Below are 22,544 nucleotides of genomic sequence, written 5' to 3'. Positions count from 1 at the left end.
GTTGCGCTTATGGCAACATTAAATCCTGGAGAGAAGAAAATTCTAGATTCACGGCTGCACATGCAGGAGGACAAAGTCTGAGCGCGCAGATGTAATATCTGAGGAAGAGCGCGGGCGCGTCCAGTTTTGTCAAAGGAAACTGCCTGTGAGCGGAGAGATTGCTCGCGCATTTGATGCGCTCTCGTGATACAATAATGCGCTCTCGACATTTTTCATTATAATAACGCCTAGAACCCGCATTAAATGAACTATAAACGTGAGTAGAATGTCGTGTCTGAACGTCGCAATTTTGTATTGGTTAAAATAAATGGAGAATATCTCGTTTTTCCTTAGGTGCAGTGCAGCTCGACCATTTCCGTGTGTGGCGCTTGATCGCCGCCGTTCGTTGGAAATATTTGCCATCAGAATGGATGATTACATGCTTTAAATCATCGATTTAGGCAGCTTTGAGCAGCTCTTGAGGTTCTTATATCATATGTGAGATGGAATCCTTGCTGGTGTAGTTGTGTTTACCGACTTTGATGAGGCCCGCTCTTATCCCTTTGCGCTGTCCACTCATTTGATGTCCACTCTCTCTATGATTGCATTGGTTATTTTCACAGCTAGAATATGACGGCTGCACAAATAGATTTTTAAATGCCAGTCACAGTTTTTATTATATTTTTACTGTTGTATTGTAATTTCAGGTAAAAAAAAAAAAAAAAAAGAAAAAAAAAAATTACAGACATAAAGAAATGCGGGACACTATTAGTCTTGCGGGACGCGGGACAAAGCTCCCAATTCGGGAGTGTTCCGCAAAATGGCGGTAGTCTGGAGAATAAGGTGAATTAAATAAAAAATAAGGAAATCCTGGATCTGTTTTTTCTCTCTTCTTTATCTTTTTTTATGTATTATACAAGTATCGGATCGGGACTCGGTATCGGTCAAAATCAAATGACTCGGACTCGGACTGGAGGGCAAAAAAAACCTGATCGGGACATCCCTAGTTAATATTGCCATTTTCCTATACATTTCTGTAGATTACGTTTTATATATTCTGTTTTTGTTATGTTCGGATTTGTGGGTAGGGTTAAGGGATATAAAATGTATCTACAAATTGGTAAAAGGGCAATTATACAAATATCTTTATGATATAAATATTCGTAAATATTAGTTTTTTTTTTTAGCTGTAAATATGTAATAATGTTTATGTTTATGTTTAAATGCTGTCAATATGTCCATATTCAGCATCTTTTCAAATGTACAAAAGTGGATGTTTTGTATGTGTAAATACATATTAATACATAAATATTAACCATTCTGCAGTGCCACTTCAATTCAAATTTACACTTGTGAACTGAAGATTTTTTATTTTTTAATTTTAAATTTTAAATTTTGCAAAACCATGATATGCTCTCTCTCTCTCTCTCTCTCTCTCTCTCTCTCTCTCTCTCTCTCTCTCTCTCTCTCTCACACACACACACACACACACACACACACACACGGGTTGGTTTTGCTATCTTAGTGAGGACATTCCATAGGTGTAATGGTTTTTATACTGTACAAAATGTACATTCTTTCCCCCTACACTACCCCTGCTCCTACACCTACCCATCACAGAAAACATTTTGGTAACACCTTCTATGAAGACCATGCTTATAATGATTTATAGCCACATTTATATTTATTTATAAGTAAGTATTACTGTTCTATAAATATATTTATAAAGACTCATTAAGATTTATACTGCATTATAAGAACAGTTAAATATACATTTATATTATTTTTATAATTACTTATAAGCCATGCATTTGCTTTTTCAATGTGCATGCCCATAAGCCATTATACACTGATTTATAAATGATCACAAAATAGTTCCAGAGACACTTGATTGCTGTATCAACAAGTTATTATGTCTTCAATGGCTAAAATTTGCATTAGAGGAATTGAATGGTAATTTTGATTTGTTAAAATCTATATCTCCTCAGCCATTTGCATGGTATTGCTTATAGCAGTTTGGAATTATACTTTAAAAATATTGTTGCAGTGTTTTGCTAGTATGTAACATTAAAAAAAAAAAAAAAAAGATACTTTTGTTCAACTGTTTGTATTAATGAGTTCCTATTTTAAATGTAAAATGAGCACATATCCGTGATTTCTTAACATTTGATTTAGGAAAATTGCATCCTATGTTTTCACTTTACTTAAAGCCAACAATGATGCATTTATAGAGATTAGTAACTATTATTACTCACAATAAGTATTTATAAGAACACAACACGGCTATTAATAACAATATATTCACTAATTTGACAAATAAATCTGAATAAAAAGTCATTTTAACTTTAATATAACATTATAGCAATGCAAGCTGCATCTTTATAAATACATTCATGGAACCATACGATGGGCTAATTAATACTTATAAATCAGTGTATAATGAATTATGAACATGCATTGAAAAGGAAAATGCATGACTTATAAGTAATTATAAAAATAATATAAATGTAACTATAACTGTTCTTATAATGTGGTATAGGTCTTAATAAGTCTTTATAAATAGGTTTATAAAATTGTAATACTTGCTTATAAATAAGTATAAATGGAGCTATGATCCATTATAAGCATGGTCTTCATAGAAAGTGTTACCAACATTTTTAATAAAACATTGTTTAGTATGTTTTTAAAGCTATTTAAAATGCTATTTAAAAAGGTCTTGAAATGTCCTCATATTTCACGTTTATGTCATAATACCAGTGTAATACCCATGTCATTATACAAATTTGTGTCCTCATAAATCACAAACACACACACACACACACACACTCACTCACTCATAGAAACATGATTACAGTATGGATTCTGTCAGAATTAATTTCATCTTTCTTTAACAGTGTCAATTCTATCATATCAGCAAACTGATTCTTATACTATTGTTCTCGCTCACTCTATCATACACAGAGCTTTTTATCAACACCCATTGGCTCTGCCATGTTCCTTCTCTCTCTCTCTGTCTCTCTCTGCATCTGTCATTTTCCCAGTTAAAAGGGCTGTGTGTTAGTAAAGCTAAAATGCAGTGAGCCAAAACCGTAAGGATTAGCAGTGTGGATATAAAGTGTGCTCTGATGATAAAGTGATGTGTTTGTGAGTGTACAGAGCTTGTGATTGCTGGAGATAGTTGCCTTGAAGCCAACTTAAAAGAACCCTTCAAGTGATGTTTACATTGCTCCTTTCTGTACTACTGTTTTCAGAGAGGACACAGTGGATTTTTTTAAACATTTTATAAGCTTCCTGGGTATGTTTTTTTGTTTTTTTTTTTTTTTTTTTTCTTCTGATAATTCTATTGAAATGTGATTCTAGTGGTAAAGCATTGCAAAAAAAAAAAAAAAAAAAAAAAAACCTAAAAAAATAAAGCCAATTACGATTGCTAAATCTGCAGTTTGCTTTGTAAATGTACTTTGTAAATATTAAAGTCAACATGGATGTGAAGCATGAACAGCTCAAAGAGAAATCTCTCTGCCTCTCTGTGAGCTATTCCAGATCACTGATCAGCATCCCAGGTGATTTTAGAACCGTTTTAATAGTTTATTTGATGTTTGTTTATTTACAATTTGATTGAGTCTTTTCACCCACTTTGTTGATTAGGTTCATTCAAGCATTTCAGATTTAGGCAGGATTGTGAGCTGAATCATAAAAATGATTGTAAACTACAATTTAAACTGGCTTAGCTGTGTTATTTTGTTGTTATTCTTTTTGTACACAAGTTATGTTCTGTTCAACTTTTGAGGTGTCTGCAGGATACTTTTTCGTGGTTTAATGACAGAATTTGGTTGCAATTAAATTTTGTCAAAATAATTTTGTACACATAACAAACGAGTTCTTTGAATTTCTGAAATTGTTGAGAGGAGTAGGCACTTACACAACAAACTGTCTCAATCATTCATTCTATAATGCTAAATTCACTGTTTAAAGTATAATTTGAAAATGTAAAATTCCAGTTAAGCAAAACATGGTAGCTGTGTTGTGGGGATTGGTTTCTAAATTGTTCAGGGCAGCGTTTCCCAAAAACATTGTAAGCTTAAGTTGATCGTAGCTCCATTGCCACCAATCAAGCTATGATCAACTTAGGCTTACGATGCTTTTGGGAAACCCTACCCAGTTTGTTTTAGGGCAGGGGTGTCCAAACCTGCTCCTGGTGGGCCACTGTCCTGCAGTGTTTAGCTCTAACATATTATGGTAGCCTAGTTCATGCTGAATATAGTGTAATGACACTTTTGCCAAAAATCCTCAGACCCCAGAGGGTTAAACACTGTGAACACACAAACACAAGTTATTCAAGGCCTTCAGACTCACTAGAAACTTCCAGGCAAGTGTGTTGGAGCTGGTTGGAGCTAAGATCTGTTGGACGCTCCTTCCAGGAGTAGGTTTGGACACCCCTGGTTTAGGGTGTTTATAAGTTAGGCTGTGGACATGGATAAATCAGAAAACATTGGTGTCATCTTACCTAAATAGATATACTGCATAAGATGCTACACATTTCCTTCACAAAAACCTGCACAAAAATGAACAACGTCTTACATACTGACAGACATCACATTTATTGTGCATGAATGCAAATTGAGGGCTGAGAGACTTTTCAGCTGGGAGTCAAAATGAATTGGCAGGATATGGTTTTGCTCTGAGACTCTACTGAGATTGATTTTTATTTAACACCAGTGCTTTAAGCAGTCCTCAAAGCCACAGGAAGAGGGACCCTCACTGCCACCGGTGAAACACACTAATGGCACACTATCTTCAGAGTCAGGAATCAGCTGTTCTCTCTCGTTATGGAAAAAGGCAGGATTGAGTTTTTGTTTGTTCCCAAGAAGACCTAATGAGCCATCTGGAGAAAATGAGCCTTGTTTACAAATGTTATTATAAATATTGTGACTTCTACCAGAAAGAAAGAAAGAAAGAAAGAAAGAAAGAAAGAAAGAAAGAAAGAAAGAAAGAAAAGAAATCTGCAAGCTCTGTTTGAGTGCAGTGAAATCTTAAAAGTGCATGGAAAGGTTGGAGATTTAACCTTCTCTTTTATGGCCTTTTTTTCACTAAGTAAAACCAAATGGATTAGATAGGAGTGATATGCAGTTCAGAAAGGCATTTACACGCAGATGAATAGACTGCTAACTGATTTTTACACCATCAACAGACTAAATTCATGACTGTCTTGAAGATATTGTGTGAAGAGATATGACAGGAGAAAAGAAGAGGGAGATTAGGGGGAAACATGAAGAGAGGAGAGAAAAGGAGAGACATGAGGAGAGAAGGAGAGGCGAGACACAAGGGGAGATGAGACGAGAGGACATGAGGAGAGATATGAGGGGAGTAGAAGAATGAGGAGAGAAGGGGAGAGAAGTGAGGAGGGAAATGAGAGAGGATAGGTGAGGTATACAGACAGGTTAGTAAAAGATAGATATGATTACATGAGATAAGTGTGGAGAGGAGACAAGAGACATGATGGGATGTGAAGAGAAGAGAGGCGTGAGGGAGAGAGAATCAGAGAGATGAGTGGAGGAGAGGAGAGGAGAGGGGAGATAAGTAGAGAATGAGAGGAGAAACATAAGGAGAGGAGATAGAAGTGATATGAGAATAAGAGAAAAGGAAAAAGCATAAGATGTAATGTTGATGTCATGTAATGCTATGTTGGTCTGAAGTACCCATGAAACAGTAGTGAAACAGGTCTGGAGCAATCCTGCAGTGTTAGTCTCATTAAGGCAGACCACATCCTTCCCTCCTGTGAACAAAATGAATTTCTCATTACCAGACTGCTGAAGGTGAATTATGAAGAAGGTTTGGGAGCACGAGGACCATTTAAATGGTTGGGCAGTGAGTAATCATGTGCTTCAGATGTTTTTAATCAATTAGTGAATACCTGACAGTGTTTGCAGGTGTTTTATGGAATTTGTTCTCAAATTAATTTTAAAATCAGAGTTTAACAGACCAAACACATTCCAATTAATAAGTGATAATTATAAATAAATTAGTTCAAGTAATTTAAATCAATCAAGGTTATACTGAGAGGTATATCAGTTTGCAAGCCAAAAATATGCCAAGGTTGTTATATAGAGCTTTGGCAAAATTTTGCATGAACAAAATAAGAAAGCTATTTGAGATGAGATTAGGTTAAAGACACCCGGTTTTTGTGTTGTTGTAAGCGGATTCTTGTTTTCGAGTGACGGGTCACTGTGACCTCATCTGGACTCTCCGTGGAGCTCTGGGCTGCATTCATTTCCTCTCCAGTTCTGTTGCTCATGTTACATGAGCACAATGAGTAAACAAGACTAATCTCCATCACACACACACCGAAAAGAGGCTAAAATCTCTTGTGATGAGCCGCCAAATAGAGGATGTTCATCGATGTTTAGAGTGTGGGAGGTGGCAGATTGAAATTATGAGTTAGATATGTTTTCGGTTTAGTAATTTTACACAATTCAGTTTGGTAAAATCCACATTCAAATAGTTTTCCCATGGAAAAGTCTGTTTTGGGGGTCATTTTCTGTGTCCATGGATTGTGAATTGTTAGGAAGTAACAAATTGTTGGAGTGGAAGTAATAATTGTTCATCACATGTTGAACTCATAATCAAACCAAATGTTTTACAATATGTATATAGTGGGAATATATACCACCAAATTTGGCACAAACCAAGTCAAAACCCATATCTAGGGGGGGGGGGGGGTATGTATACAACTTTTTTTTTTTTCATGATTCCACAATTGTTTCATTACCATTAATGAAATAGACAGCCTATTTATTAAGACCTACTGTACCACACAGATCTAATATGTTACACATCATACTAATGTACACATCGAAAGCGTGCGCACAGAAAGCTGCGTCACAGACAGTGTGAATACTGAATTGAGTTCTCTTTCGTTGCTTCTTGTGCTTGAATGGACAAATTCACACAAAATGCCTATCTTGGTGACTATCTTAGTATCTTAGTAAACACAGTCGTTTATGGCTTAAGTGAACGTAAATAGTTAAGAAATAAAACGCATGTGTACATCAGTATATTGGATCTGTGCAGCTCCTAAAGGGACAGCAGCCTAATATTCCTGCTGTGCTGCTGTCTGTGTTTTAATGCTAATCAAACAAAAAAGACAGAAAAAAATCACTCACTTCTCTTGATTAAATAAATGGCATAATAGGTCCCTTTAATCTATTTTTTTTTTTTCTCTTAAATATTTCAAAATAATAAAAAAAGACCTGCTGTTTGACTGATTTGTTGACAGTGAAAGCATAATTTCATTTTGAAATAATTTTATGAGAAATGTTTGAGTTTCTGTTGAAATGTTTGGATTGTGCTTTGGTGCCTTGGAAAATCTGAGCACTCATTTTAATAAGAAATTGTTTTCTTTCTTAAGTTTTAACAGTTATGGGAGCAATCATACATAAACTTTGTTTCTATATATAACAGCAACATTTATTTCTTGATGAAATCTACATTGGATTTAATGCAACAAATCCATTTGTTGTCTCTGTATGGTGGCATTTTAATTCCATAAAAGATCGGCAAGTATGAAATATTACCCATGAATGAATATACTGTCATAATGTTTTAATGAAAAGTTATATTTGACAAGTAACAGATGTAAATGTGTCTAGGAAAAAATATACTTATATTATGTTTGTTGTTGTTGTTGTTTTTGTTGTTTTTTATTATATTGTGTCTTTTTTTGTTTTTTATTATATTATGAAAACTGAAAACATCTATAGGGATGTTTTTTGTGTTGCTGTTTCTTTTGGAGAGATATTCTGCATTTAAATCTCCCTTTGAAGTTATTATTATGATGTACTATGTGTTCAAGTTAGTTTTGTCATAAAAATGGATGTATCAGACAATTTCATTTTTTTATTATTTATTTATTTTTTTCCTAAATTTTTCTCTTTTCCTCTTACTGACATGCACAGCATTTTCACGATACTGCAAGAAAAGCAAAACATGCACTTTAGGTGTGGATTAATGCTTTATATGTGTATTTTATCATTCTTTGTCATTCTTGTCACCAGGAATGATGTGATGAAATATAGTGGAAATGTAGTTTGATCGTACAAGCCTGTCAGCTTCTAAACGGACTAAATTAGTTGTTTCTCAACTCTTAAATATAATGATACCTCTATGACCTAAAAGCAGCATCTTGTGCTAAAGCCACAACATTTGTTTGCATCTGTATCTGTTTGTATAAGCTCAAGATTGGTGAAACAGTATATGTGAGAATCTCTCTCACCATCACTGTGGGCTTTCAGCCCCATCCGAAACATGTAGCAGATCTCCCAGCTCAGATGACATCCTTATCACCAACCTGCTGCAAGAAATCTGATTCTATCACTGCCTGAAAGGCATCTCTCGCTTTCACCCGGGTTCTCTCACTTTCCTTGCACTCTATTCCTCGCTCTCACATTCTTCTTCGCTCGCTGGCTTCCTCCTGCTGTCGTTTGCAGCTCCCTCTCTCGTGCGTTCTCTCCTCCTCGTGACTCGAAGGCAGCTCACTCCTCTGCAGAGGCAGCCAGCCCTCCTGATTTGCTCGGTGCTGTGGAGCGATTTGCATAGGGCTGGCCCACATCTGAGCAACTCCCGCCTCCTCTTCCACATCCATCCCATCGTCTCCGCTTACTTTCACCTGAGTCAAGCCTCCCCCATCCATCCCCCTTCGCTCCTTTCTCTCTCTTCTCTGCCAGCTTCTGTCTCCATCCTCTCTGCTGGAGAGTCTCTGTTCTGTTTCTCTTTCTTTCTCAGTGAGTGTTGGAGGGGGGGGCTCGGATCTCAGGCAAGACTTTTGGTTCATTAGCTGTGTGAGCAGACACAGTGGTGGAGAGAGCGCCTCTTTGCCTCAGTTGGGGAGAAGAAGGGCAGCACCATTCGGAGTGTGTGGTCGTGAAACAGATGCTCCAAAGCAGTGGCGCAGGTTGCCGGTCGCCACCCGTTGACTTCCTGCATCGCTCTTTCTGCTCCAGAGGTGAGCTGGGTCAACCAGGGATACACGGTGCTCTGATTCTGCCTCTCAGAGGAGCAGCTGATAAATAACATCTGCTGGAACTGAGGAATAACTATTTTTGCAAACTCTCTAAGGGCCCCCATTTCTTCGGCAGCGGAAAAAGAGGATTTTGCTTTGGATTTTCATCAAAGAGAGTGCTTGCGTTCCCTACCATGGGATCTTAACGGACACCAGGTCCTGCTCACCTGTTTCTCTTTCCATTTCACCTGCTGAAAGCTGTCCACTCCTGCAGCAAGGAGGGGGCGATAACCATGCGCCCCCACTCTGAGACCCGATACTCCCTGTGGCTTGCCCGCGTGCTGCCCCTGGCTGTAGGGTGCGTGTTTGGCACCGCATGGGGCTCAAACCCTGATAACACCATCATCCTCTCATCCTCCACGTTCTCACATTCTGAGACCCAGCACCACCATCATCCGGCAGGAGCCCGGCATCACCCGCCACCCGTTGCTATATACCGCTCCCCCGCCCCCCTACGAGGTGGCCATGGTGAGTTTCTCCATTTGTCCACATGCTTAGAGGTGTTTCAGTCAGCTGACTAAAGTCACAGAAACTGAATACTGAGAAAATTGCTGCTTTCCGTCATTTCTTTTACATTCAGTGCAAAAATTTTAAAGTGTGCATAATCCTGAACAATTAGCTTTGCTGGCTAATCAGTTTACTTAGTAAAGAACTTTAAGGTTTCCTTGTTTGCATATCGTGTGAGAGTGTGAATGTTTTCAAGTGTCAGTGCATCCGGGTGTGCATAAATTTATAATTGAAGTGCAAATGGCACTGGTCATTGAGCTTGACTCCATTTATGTAGTTCAGAGAGGTTTTTTTTTTTTTTTTTTTTTCTTTTTTTCCCCTCTACTCCTATCGGCAGTGCTACAGCAGATGGGGGTGACAGGAGGAGAGAGTGTGTGCATCACTAATCTGATTCTGTCAGGTCGTCACCGCTCACACACTCACACACTCACACATTCCAGACCTAATGAGATTCTACCCCTCTGTCCCTGTCCTTCTCTCTCCATCTGTATGTGTATGGATTATGATTTCCGTTGCCCAAAAAGATATAACATTATCTCTGCATAATTTTATGTGTTTTATGGAAGTGTTTCTAAGTTGCCTTGATCTGGGTGTCTTGTGGACTTTTTTTTTTTTTCTTTGACACAAGGGGCATTACATTACTTCTTAGTTTTAGAACGTTTTTAAACATTTTCCTCATCTTTTTGACTTAATGAGCCCCCCTCAAACATTCAGATGGCCCTGGTGGCCACACTTCTTTAAAGTCAACAGACGGATCTGTGACACTGTCTGAAATCCTTGTAGATGTGTCCTGTGTCATCTGATCATGTGCAGATATGGTTTCAGGGTGATGAGGGAAGAACACATTGCACATCATTAGGTTATCATTAGAAACTGAAATAATTAATAATTGAATTATAAAAAGAAAATAGAAGAAAACAAATAGCAGTGGTTGAAAAACATCCTAAAGGAAAATAAGATATGTTTGTAACTAATGTGTAATTTTTCTTTCCAATTTCAATGTTTTCTCGTATCCCGGTTTAATATGCAAAGGCAACTAAAAGTGAATTAGGCTTATTTTTCCAAAAAATTGTTAGCACTCTGGTGCAATAAAAACAATGTGGTGTTTTTATTTATTTATTTATTTATTTATAGTTATTTATTCGCTTTGACTTGTGTGCCTACTAGTGACAAGTGACTAGTTGTCACATATCACATAAAAACTATGCAGCTGAACTGATATAAGTATGTGCACATAAAATAAAAAAAAACTAAACACTTAGGGTTAGTTCACCCAAAAATGAAAATTCTGTCATTTATTACTCACCCTCATGCCGTTCCACACCCATAAAACCTTCGTTAATCTTCGGAATGCAAAGTAAGATATTTTTGTTGAAATCCGATGGCTCCGTGAGGCCTGCATATCCAGTAATGACATTTCCTCTCTCAAGATCCATAAAGGTACTTAAAACGTATTTAAATCAGTTCATGTGAGTACAGTGGTTCAATATTATTATTATAAAGCGACAAGAATATTTTTGGTGCGCCAAAAAAACAAAATAATGACTTATATAGTGATGCCCGATTTCAAAACACTGCTTCAGGTTGCTTCGGAGCATTATGAATCTGCGTGTCAAATCAGCATGTCAAATCAGCGTGTTGAATCAGCGGTTCGGAGCGTCAATCAAAGTCACGTCATTTCAGCAGTTTGGCGGTTTGACACGCGATCCGAATCATGATTCGATACGCTGATTCATAACGCTTCCGAAGCTTCCTGAAGCAGTGTTTTGAAATCGGCCATCACTATGTAAGTCGTTACTTTGGGGGTTTTTTGGCGCACCAAAAATATTTTCGTCACTTTATAATATTAATATTGAACCACTGTACTCACATGAACTAATTTAAATATGTTTTTAGTACATTAATGGATCTTGAGAGAGGAAATGTCATTGCTGGCTATGGAGGCGTCACTGAGCCATCGGATTTCAACAAAAATATCTTAATTTGTGTTCCGAAAATTAACGAAGGTCTTGCGGGTGTGGAACAGCATGAGGGTGAGTAATAAATGACATTATTTTCATTTTTGGGTGAACTAACCCTTTAATGACAAATCTCTTTCTGAAATAAACCAAAACCATAAAACAGAAATTCAAAATTCTTTAGAAAAGGTTTATAAAACACAAAATGACTGCGATATGCAAAACTCTAAACCTTGGTCCGAGCAAGGATAGTCTTTGTGTACATGTGTTTTGAAGAATGGAGGCTTAGATTACTCAGCTGTGTTGGAGATAACTGAAATTCAGTGAAGCAACAGTGATTGGGATTGAGGAAAGGAAACGGTTCTTTCTCTCTTCCTCTTTCACTTCCCTGTTTGAAGACCTCCTCTGTCCTCTGGGATGGGATGCTGAGCTCTGCCAGGGTTGAAAATGAAAAAGACACTGTCAGGAGACAGACCCACTACACATAAACACACACACACAAAAAGAGAAAGGGAGTCACTGGCTGTTCTGTCACTCGCTACCTTTGGAAAGATACAAAGTATACCTCTCTAAAGAGCACAACTTCTATATAGATGGTGCAAAAATAGATAATAAATAAATTAAAATTCTTATTCAGTTTTTGTCTCTGTTTTTCAGTAAAGAAAATATAAACATACCTGTTAAAGTATGTAGTAGCAAAGCAAAGTAGTGAAATTACATCAGTTACTGAGGCTTGAGTTGTCTATTTTTCTCAACCTATACTTTAAGCATAAGTCCAGCAAAATTTTGTGAGTTATGCATAGACTTTAGTTTGTGCTTACAAAACAAACAAAAATAAATAAATAAATAAATAAATAAATAAATAGTTATTATATATATATATATATATATATATATATATATATATATATGCAATTTAACAAGTCAATTAAAGATTATATTTTCTAAAAACAGCTCTTACTTTTCTTACAGTTTTGCATCTCAAGAAAATGTACTGTATGTTGTATTAAAGGGGACCTATTATGCCCCTTTTTACATTATGTAATATAAGTCTCAGATGTCCCCAGAATTCCACCAGAAAGTTTAAGCTCAAAATACCCCACAGATCATTTATCTTGTAAATGCCCATTTTAAGTGTAAGCAAAAACATTCTGTTTTGAGGCATGTTTCTTTAAATGCAAATGAGCTATTGCTCCCCACCCCTGTTTCCAGAAGATGGTGAATCCTGTACAGCTTGTGCCTCTTATACTCTGCCAAAAACTAACAAAACATCTGTTTGGTTTTAATTATCATCTCTATCATGGCCATGCTCACGTGACATTGCAGTTCTTCGTCATCATGAAAGTTAATTATTTGCACACATTTTAAAGCCATAACAGTTTAAACTTCTGATATATGGTTTCTGAGCACACACATCCGAAGCACTCACACTGAAAGCTGACTGTCAGACGGCATGTCCTGTTAGTATTAAACTGATTTCTCTTAAACGTCTTATTGCAGTTAAACTGTCAAATACACACAAGGTTACTGTATGTCAAATATTATATATTCTATAAAAAAAGGAGTGGTTGGATTTTTACCATTATAGGCTGGTTGTTTACACACACTGTGGACACACATCTTGTCATGCATGGTTGCATGATGCAACACACAATGATGAAGTTTGAAGATAAACACAGTCTTTAATAATACTCCACAAGGTAATATAACAGCAGGCAACATTCATAGATGAGACCAGACAATGAATGCTGAAAACACAAAGTACGTAAGTACTAAGGCAAATAAGGTTAATTAAAGATACACAGCTGAACTGAAATAACTATCTGTAACCATGACAAGTAAAGAGTGGTAGGAAATCTAAACAATAGAAAACATAAACAAAATAAAAGTCCATGAAAATGAAACTAAATGACACAACTAATTATCCATTAAACATCTATGATCAAACACCTTAAAGTGTAAAGTGAATTTTGTATTTCCTATTAAAAAAGCCTAGCTGGGGCATACCAAAGGATTGTATTTTTTGTAAGATTTTAATTTTTTTTTTTTGTCTTTTAGAACATGGTCACATGTTGATGTATTCAAAGCTACAAGACAGACTAAAGACTTTTTGTTTTTTGCAGCATCTTTAAGGATGTTTATGTATTTTTAGTAAAAAAAAAATAAAAAAAATATTAATAAAGGAAACTGCACTAGATTGTCTGATTGTCCGTAATTTTAGCCATTTGTATCAGTGAGTCCTGCTGGTATAACCCATGTTTTGTTTTGTTTTGTTTGTTTTGTTTTGTTTTTTACCTTTTTCTTACCTTTTGGTTTCAGTAATATTTTCTATTATATCTTGTTATTATATTGCCTTTTTACAGCTGAAAATATGCAGAAACAAGCTGCTTTGTATTAAACTGGAAGGGCAGTTAAACGCAAACAAACTCCATGATTTGAATTTCTCATTGGGAGACAGAGCACACACTCTCTCTCTCTCTCTCTCTCTCTCTCTCTCTCTCTCTCCATTGCTATACCCTCCATTTTGGCCTTAGACAGCAAATCAATGGCCGCCTTTGTTTTTGCTGCTTAATTATGGAGGTTATTTTAGTTTTTTGCTGTCGTCCTCTCTCCCTAATTCAGTCTTTATCTCAGCATAGACAGACCTGAGCACAGCTGCCCGCCTGCATGATGAGAACGCAGCTAATGAAGAAACACAAGTCAAACCAGGGCTTCCATTTCCTGTCTGTTCATCTCTCTTTCTCTCTCTCTCTCTCTCGCTCTCTCTCATTTAGACCACTACCGTTGGGTAATTCTTGTTTTTGCATCTTGGAAAATAACTGTCAGATAGCGGTTTGGCAGTCACTCATTTCCTTGGACATCAGAGTCATCGCTAACTAATTGTCATTACGATCCCATGTAATTATGCAGATAGAGCTGAAAAGAGAATAGCCAAAAATGTCTCATAATTATCTGAAAAGTGATGTTTATTCATTAGAACACACCCCTGCTGATCACTGCCCCATCCGTGATGCAAATTCTGTCTTGGATGTTCAAAAATCCCTTACACCCTGCAGAAATACGTCCCGCTTCCTACTCTATCCATGCAGCTGATCAAATGCCTTCACATTGAACGCTTTTATGGAAAACTATTTAAGGCTCAGCAAAGAAACTGAGAACTGAAAGATCAGACTAGAGAGCTTTCAAAAACTTTTCTTCTGCTTCAGCTGTGACCTTGTCAGGAACTCATGAGCTTTATTCATGCTAACACTACATTTTCATTGCATCGGTTCAGATAGCAAATACGTTATGCTGCCAGGATTATCCTCGGTGTTGTGACATCAAAAACGTTACATCCTGAAATGCTGTGTTTATATAGTACAGTATTAGATGACATGCCTATAAATCATGGGCAAGTGCATCTGAAAGAAATGAGAGAAATTATACTCGTGTTTGTTTTTAGTAGCACCTAAGGGACTATATGTTATCATTTAAAACTGGCCCATGTCTGAGTAAGGCCATGGGTTGCTGCAGGATCTGGCTTACTGTCCACTTAGGTTAGTAAGAAGTTTGGAGTGAAAGGAGCCATCAGGTGCAGCAAAAATGCAGTTCATATTGTGTGTAGTTCTTGTAATACAAATCCATTTACTTCAAAAGACACAAGATGACTGTCCGCTCATTCATGAATGGTGTGTGTCGTCTCACATAGCCAGACTTTTGAACATCAGTCTGTTCCAAAGAGTCTGTTCCGCATCTTGTCTGCAAATTATTCTGGCCAAGAACCACCCACTTAAAAAGGTAGATCTGAGTGACATGTTCAACCAGCAATGCTCGAAATCGCGACCATTTTGGTCACATATGCACCCTAAATGTAATGTGTGTGACCTTAAAATATATTTTGGAGCATTTGTGCGAGTGCAAATAATTGTTGAGATGCGACCTGTTTTTATTTCTCTAAAAAATATTTGCTAATTACTGTACAGTATGTGCCTGCTGTAAGCTGATACAGTAACCGGCCCACCGTTCTATCACATAACCAATTAAACTTTACGTTCTTAAGTTTAAAGCAGATTTCAGGTCGGTTAATATTAGCCGTCAATCACTCCCTTTCACTGCGCTCCATTGTCACATGACAGGGAGCTAACTAGCGTGCAAAATGTAGGTTGCGCTGATGAGGCTCGTAGCCTCTCAAGGAGAAATCAAAACAAATGAGCACACCACACACAAAGAAACTCAGTTAACGTACTGCGGTAAAATTCAAAATGTGGAGTTTTTATATTTATAACATATGATACAGTTAAGCAACATTACATGACCAATAGAGCTTTCCTGAATACCATCATGATTGAAAATGTGACACTGAATAAACAAATAGTTAAAATTAAATCACTTACATTCTGGATGCAGTATTGACTGTTTTGGCAGCAAAAATAGTTCCAAACAAAGATCACAGCAGAACCATAGCGCATCTTATGGAAACACTTGGCTGTGTTAGTCTGAATGATTCAGTGTTTTGAAAGAATCCGTTGAGTCAAAGATTCAATGGCCTATTCATAAACAACTGCCTCATTCTTGAATGAATCAGCCGTTTGAATGAATTGTTTGAATGAATGACTCAATGACTCACTCATTAAGACCACCTACTGGTGGTTTAGTGTCATGTTTAAAAGTATCATTCTTTCCATCATTTCTTATTTGTATATTAAAAAAAAAAAAAAAAAAAAAAACATAACATTCTCATAACATTATTTAATGCAGTTGTAATTTTTCAGTGTAAATTATGTATTTAATTGGTAACAGCCCTATAGTCTCTTATTATTCTAATTTAATTTATTGATCAAATGTAAGAATTTAAAATGAAAGATGAAGCATACATTTAATAAGATTAGGAAAAAAAAATGCCCTTGGGGTAAATATCACAAATATGCAGATTTAAATATGTCAAAGCTAGATATTGCTTTTGTACTTCTAAATTTAGAGAGTCACGGTTAATTTTCTGGGAATAAAAATGTCTCCATTGTGGGCCAGTTCAACTATCACACATTTTACAACCATGGATTTACATGTAATGGTAATTGATGATTATGTTTGGTCAGTGTATTTGTACTCGAAATTAGGCAGTGTTAATGTTGAAAAAATTTGCCACATTTGCTTTGAGGAAATTGGCAGGAGGAAGATGGGCATCACATATTGTGGAATTGAAAAGCTGAAAGCAGTTTCATACATACAGTATATACTGTATGTACTGAGAAACATGACCATATCATTCACCTTACAACTTAGCAAATGTTTGTATACAAACACTGTTTGATTAAGCCATATGGGAAAAAAAAAAAAAAAAAAAAAAAAAAAATATATATATATATATATATATATATATATATACAGTACAGTCCAAAAGTTTGGAACCACTAAGATTTTTAATGTTTTTAAAAGAAGTTTCATCTGCTCACCAAGGCTACATTTATTTAATTAAAAATACAGTAAAAAACAGTAATATTGTGAAATATTATTACAATTTAAAATAACTGTGTACTATTTAAATATATTTGACAAAGTAATTTATTCCTGTGATGCAAAGCTGAATTTTCAGCATCGTTACTCCAGTCTTCAGTGTCACATGATCCTTCAGAAATCATTCTAATATGCTGATTTGCTGCTCAATAAACATTTATGATTATTTTCAATGTTGAAAACAGTTGTGTACTTTTTTTTCAGGATTCCTTGATGAATAGAAAGTTCAAAAGAACAGCATTTATCTGAAATACAAAGCTTCTGTAGCATTATACACTACCGTTCAAAAGTTTGGGGTCAGTAAGAATTTTTATTTTTATTTTTTTGAAAAGAAATTAAAGAAATGAATACTTTTATTCAGCAAGGATGCATTAAATCAATCAAAAGTGTCAGTAAAGACATTTATAATTAATTTCAGATAAACACTGTTCTTTTGAACTTTCTATTCATCAAATAATCCTGAAAAAAAAAAAAAAAAATTACACAAATATTTTGTACAATTGTACACATTAAATGTTTCTTGAGCAGCAGATCAGCATATTAGAATGATTTCTGAAGGATCATGTGACACTGAAGACTGGAGTAATGATGCTGAAAATTCAGCTTTATCACAGGAATAAATTACTTTGTGAAATATATTCAAATAGAAAACAGTTATTTTAAATTGTAATAATATTTCACAATATGACTGTTTTTTACTGTATTTTTAATTAAATAAATGTAGCCTTGGTGAGCAGACGAAACTTCTTTTAAAAACATAAAAAATCTTAGTGGTTCCAAACTTTTGGACTGTACTGTATATATATATATATATATATATATATATATATATATGTGTGTGTGTGTGTGTGTGTGTGTGTGTGTGTGTGTGTTTGTTTGTTATATATTTCTATTCCATTTAGTTTTTTTAGTATATCAAGTTAAGTTAATCTAAAATGAAAAGGAGAAATGCTTCCTTGGTAACTAGATGAAATAAAATATTTTTATTTATTTATTTATTTATTTTCAGTTAACATATTTTTTTAAGCAACATGTTTTTATGGTTTTAGATTAGATAACTATAATAACATTGGTGGAAATCGATTTTCATTGCAGGTATAAAAAACACTCCAACAGTTAGGAGCCGCTTGACTTCTGCCTGTAGAACAAGTAGTTTTGAGACCCTTGTTTTAAAGATTTGATGCCACAGACCTTGGCAAATTCAGTAACTAGTTCTTCCTTTGAACATTGTAAATAAATACAACCTAGTTTTTGGGTTGACTGATAAAATGCTGTGACAAACTGTGTAGCAGTCAGCAAGTCAGATTGGAACATATTCTTATACATTACACATTTCTTTCCTTTTTTCTGTGCAGTATACATCAGATGATCCATGAACACTCTGTGGGAATGTATTCTGATACCGAGGCTAAGGAGGGTAATAAACTCAAAAGTGTGATATGACCTATTCAGTATAATCACAAGTGATGCCCCATATTTAGTTGATGGTGTTTCTTTTGGTGCTAATTTGGTTGCTAGGTCTGTCAAGTGCATTTAAAATGTTAATTTGTCTTTTGTTACTGATCATTATGACCACTTGTGATATTATTATTATTAGGGCTGCCCCCAACTAAAGATTTTTCTAGCCGACTATTAGTCATTCATTTAAGCCATTAGTCGACTAGTCGCACGTTTATATTAATTTAATTACTTAAATATATACTGAGGAGAATGGTATATATATATATATATATATATATATATATATATATATATATATATATATATATATATATGCAATATAGCCTATTCCATGCTCAAGTGCATGCATAAAGCTTGCTGCAAAGAACCAGAAAAAGTAATGATTATGAATGCATTGGGAAAAAAAATAAATTTGGATGACTAATCACTATGTACGAAATACACTGGTTAAGTGCAGCACCTTTTAAATCTGAGTGTGGAGTTCTGCTATCTGTAGAGTAAAAGATTGATTTAGTTCCTTGATAGCTGCCAATAGAAAACAATATGGTTGTCAATGTGTAGATAATTAGCAAGGGTACACTAGTGTGGTGTTGTGACCATTCTCTGCTCATTAGCTGCCCTGATCGTTAGCTGGTCATTAGAAAAAAACTGTTTCTCATCAGTTTTCTTGAAAGGTGTATTTAAGGTTTACTCTGGCTGAGTAACTTCATAGACCTTTATTGTATTTTCTTGTTCAATATTAAGATGTATTAGGGGTTTTGTGATGAAGCCAGGTTCACACGTGACTTCATTACTGATTTCAAGTGATGTGACTTTATCATGTTCCCCAGCAAGTATTTCCTTCCATCAGACTGTTGGTAATTCTCTCATGTCTACTTGAGGCCTAGCCGAAATGGCTAATACGGTTGCTAAAATGTAGTGTGAAGATATTGAGGTGGGATTTGGTGGGTTCCCACAGGAAACACGAGGCGGGCATCTAAGAGGGGGTGCAAAGCTGCTGTAAAAATAATAAAAATAATGTAGCAACCTCAGAAAGTAACAGTTTCTAAACCAGTAAGCCACTTCTTGGTTGCCATAGAAATGAAGGTTTTACCTATATTGTCCATTAAGGCTTGTAGTCAGGCTTTTGCAAAATATACTTGATTATTTACTTATACTTGAGTAAGTATAGTGTGTATGTGGCTTGTAGTCATGTCTTCAAGGGCTGTCGCTAGGAGGGTGAAAGGTGGTGACATTTCTAGGTGCACCTGGGCCCCACGATTTCAACCCCCACAGATGCCCACATGTGATTTCAAGGGGTCCCGCAGCAACAACCTGCACCGGGGTCCTGGATACCCCAGCTGCAGCACTAATGTCTTGAATCATGCAGTTATCTACTTTGGATAAGAAAGCCCTGAATAAAACTGTAAAATTAATTGAATAATTCAACTCTTATATAGAGTTTAATCAGGCAAAATGTGATTTTATGGAAGTGGAACTATAAGAGTTTATTTAATTCTGATTACTCAACATTATGGAATTTGATTAAATGACTACATGCAGAGAACCTATGAGGATGGATCATAACAAGCTTTAGGATGCCTTCAACATATGGTTGAAACAAACCCTTCATGATTTTTGTGAAATGCAACCCTCTGAGTCCTGCCTGGTATTGTCAGAGTTAACACACTTTTTGAATGCGTTAGATGAACATTACCCCTGCCACAGAATACTGATTGCAATAACGGCCCCAATTAATACATGTCACAGAAGCATTCCTTGTAATTATAGATTTCCATCATGATGGTGGTCTAAATTTAGAGCCAGTGGTGTGGTGAACTAGCTGGACTCAGGGAATCGTGCCCAGCGTGCATTATTAACTGCTCAGAAGTGTTCGAAGAAGAGCAACAAGGAAGGTTAAAGGCCATAGATGAAGATCCCTATTGAGACTGCTCCTCTCTTGACCTTTGCCTATATCCCCTCTAGTGTAACTCTACAGCAGAGGCTAAATGTTGTTCTCTAATTATTCCTCTGTGCTCCACTTGTCATCCAGCCTTCCCCCGGACTACGAAAACCTTACCTTATTCATTCCACTTTCATGGAACCCAGTATTCCACCATGATTTTCTACCTCTGGATGAATTTCTCTCAGAAGCACAGAAATGTAGCTAATGGTTTGTGTTGTACTAAACAAACAACAACAAAAAAGAACACAAAATTAAATTTGTTTCATGGGTTGTTGTTGGACATCATTATTATTTATTCCTCTAGATTGAAAAAATAAAATGTGTAATAAAAACTACAACCTGCACAGCCAAGGCATTTGCATCCTCTTCCATGAACACCATCAATCCTGAAAATGCACTAGCTCTGTGTATTGTCTCACTGTCTTCTACTTTCTTCTATGCTCCAGCTTGTACTTTTCTTAGCAGTTTTAGAACTTTGTGTTGCAGCATCTCTCATGTTAAAGGATTAGTTCACTTTCAAATTAAAATTAGCCCAAGATTTGCTCACCCTCAAGCCATCCTAGGTGTATATGACTTTCTTCTTTCTGATGTACATAATTGGAGAAATATTAATAAATATCCTGACGCATCCGAGCTTTATAATGGCAGTGAACGGACCGATGAGTATGAGCTGAAGAAAGTGCTTCCATCCTCATCCATCCATCATAAATCTCTATTCCACATGCCTCCAGGTGGTTAATGAAGGCCTTCTAAAGTGATGTGTTTGTGTAAAAAAAAACTTTTTCGTAAGTTGAATGTGGAAGGTGTAGGGCATAATGTAAGCTTTGTTATCTGCAAGAGTTTTACACTTTCTTCGTTCGTTGAATACGGAAGGTGGTCTGGCAGAAGCTAGATATTTCACTTCATAACTTGTTTAAATGTGGATTTTTTTTTTATTTTTTTTTACACAAACGCATTGCTTCACTTCAGAAGGCCTTTATTAATCCCTGGAGCACACGTTTATGATGGATGAATGTGGATGGAAGCACTTTCTTCAGCTCATACTCATTGGTCCCATTCACTGCCATTATAAAGCTCGGATGCGTCAGGATATGTATTAATATTTTTCTGATTATGTTCATCAGAAAGAAGAAAGTCCTATACACCTAGGATGGCTTGAAGGTGAGTAAAGCTTGGGATAATTTTCATTTTAAAGTGAACTAATCCTTAAAAGATGAATGGCTTTAGCTGTATTCCTCATTTGTAAGTCACCATTTGAATAAAAACATCTGCTAAATGAATACATGCAAATGTATAAATTAGCAGATCACACTAGCTGTTTTCAAAGTTTTGATGCTAACATCAACATGTGTGCTTTGCAATATCTTGTAAGGATCTCCTCTGTCCATCCACCTTTCTTCTGTTCCATAAAGGAAAACATCTGTCATGATGATTAATTCTGAGGCGTTCTTTGAGAAGAATGTGGTAGCAATAGCATGACAGTCTTGTTAGGGAAGCTGGAGGATTGGGTCATTGTGGAGGTCAGTTTGGGTCGGCACTGTCTCCTCAGTGAGCTCAGCCCAGTGAAGAGGAAACGATTCCAGAGATGGTTCTGGGCTAGGATGTGAGTCACACACTCAAACTGCTGTCTTGTCCGTTTAGCGCTGTGAGCTGTATAATATTATCTGTGACTGACCTCCTCACTAACCACTCCCATCCTTCCATCCATGTCTTCATCCCTTCTTTCTTATGCTCTTTGTATCATAGTGATGGTACACTTGGGTGTTTTTTATTGTTGCCATAAACCTCCTTGTAATCTCTTTTGAGCAGACACATGCAAACAATTCACCCAAATGCCTGCGTATATATTAAACCCCAGACTGGCCCACAAGCCACGTCAATGCATAGCAGGGTTGAGCAAAATTCAGAATTTCAGTTTGTGAGTGTAAATTTAAATTGAATTGGCCAGACACCTCTAAAGATGTTGAACTGGAATTGGAATCAAATGACCAGAAGAATTTAGAAGAAAAAGAAGAATTTACTGAATTTCTTTTCAAAGAAATTTAGCAGCCACAGAGCAAAGGAATTTCAGTGATGAAGCTTTATGACAAAACATATCATTATATCAATTACATCATTCATTTTGACTAATTATGTGCTAAATTAG

General features: G+C 36.1%; 1 protein-coding gene across 21 annotated transcripts in view; it reads left to right on the top strand.

Moving 5' to 3' along the window:
* LOC125260924 (neurexin-3b) overlaps window positions 1-22,544 on the top strand; it is a 494,859-nt gene that overhangs the window by 304,661 nt on the left and 167,654 nt on the right. The window contains exon 1 of one of the 21 annotated variants that reach the window (XM_048179446.1): window positions 7,973-9,502. The exons of the other annotated variants lie outside the window; for them this stretch is intronic. Coding sequence (XP_048035403.1) covers window positions 9,268-9,502 — 235 coding nt within the window. The 5' untranslated portion in view covers window positions 7,973-9,267. Of the gene's footprint in view, window positions 1-7,972; window positions 9,503-22,544 lie in introns of those variants that run through there. 21 annotated transcript variants of the gene reach the window in all.

The sequence above is a fragment of the Megalobrama amblycephala genome, unplaced genomic scaffold (genome assembly GCF_018812025.1).
Source record: "Megalobrama amblycephala isolate DHTTF-2021 unplaced genomic scaffold, ASM1881202v1 scaffold199, whole genome shotgun sequence".
Taxonomy (NCBI): Eukaryota; Metazoa; Chordata; class Actinopteri; order Cypriniformes; family Xenocyprididae; genus Megalobrama; species Megalobrama amblycephala.
The sequence above is the reverse complement of the archived record's forward strand: the minus strand, read 5'-3'. Positions and strand labels throughout refer to the sequence as shown.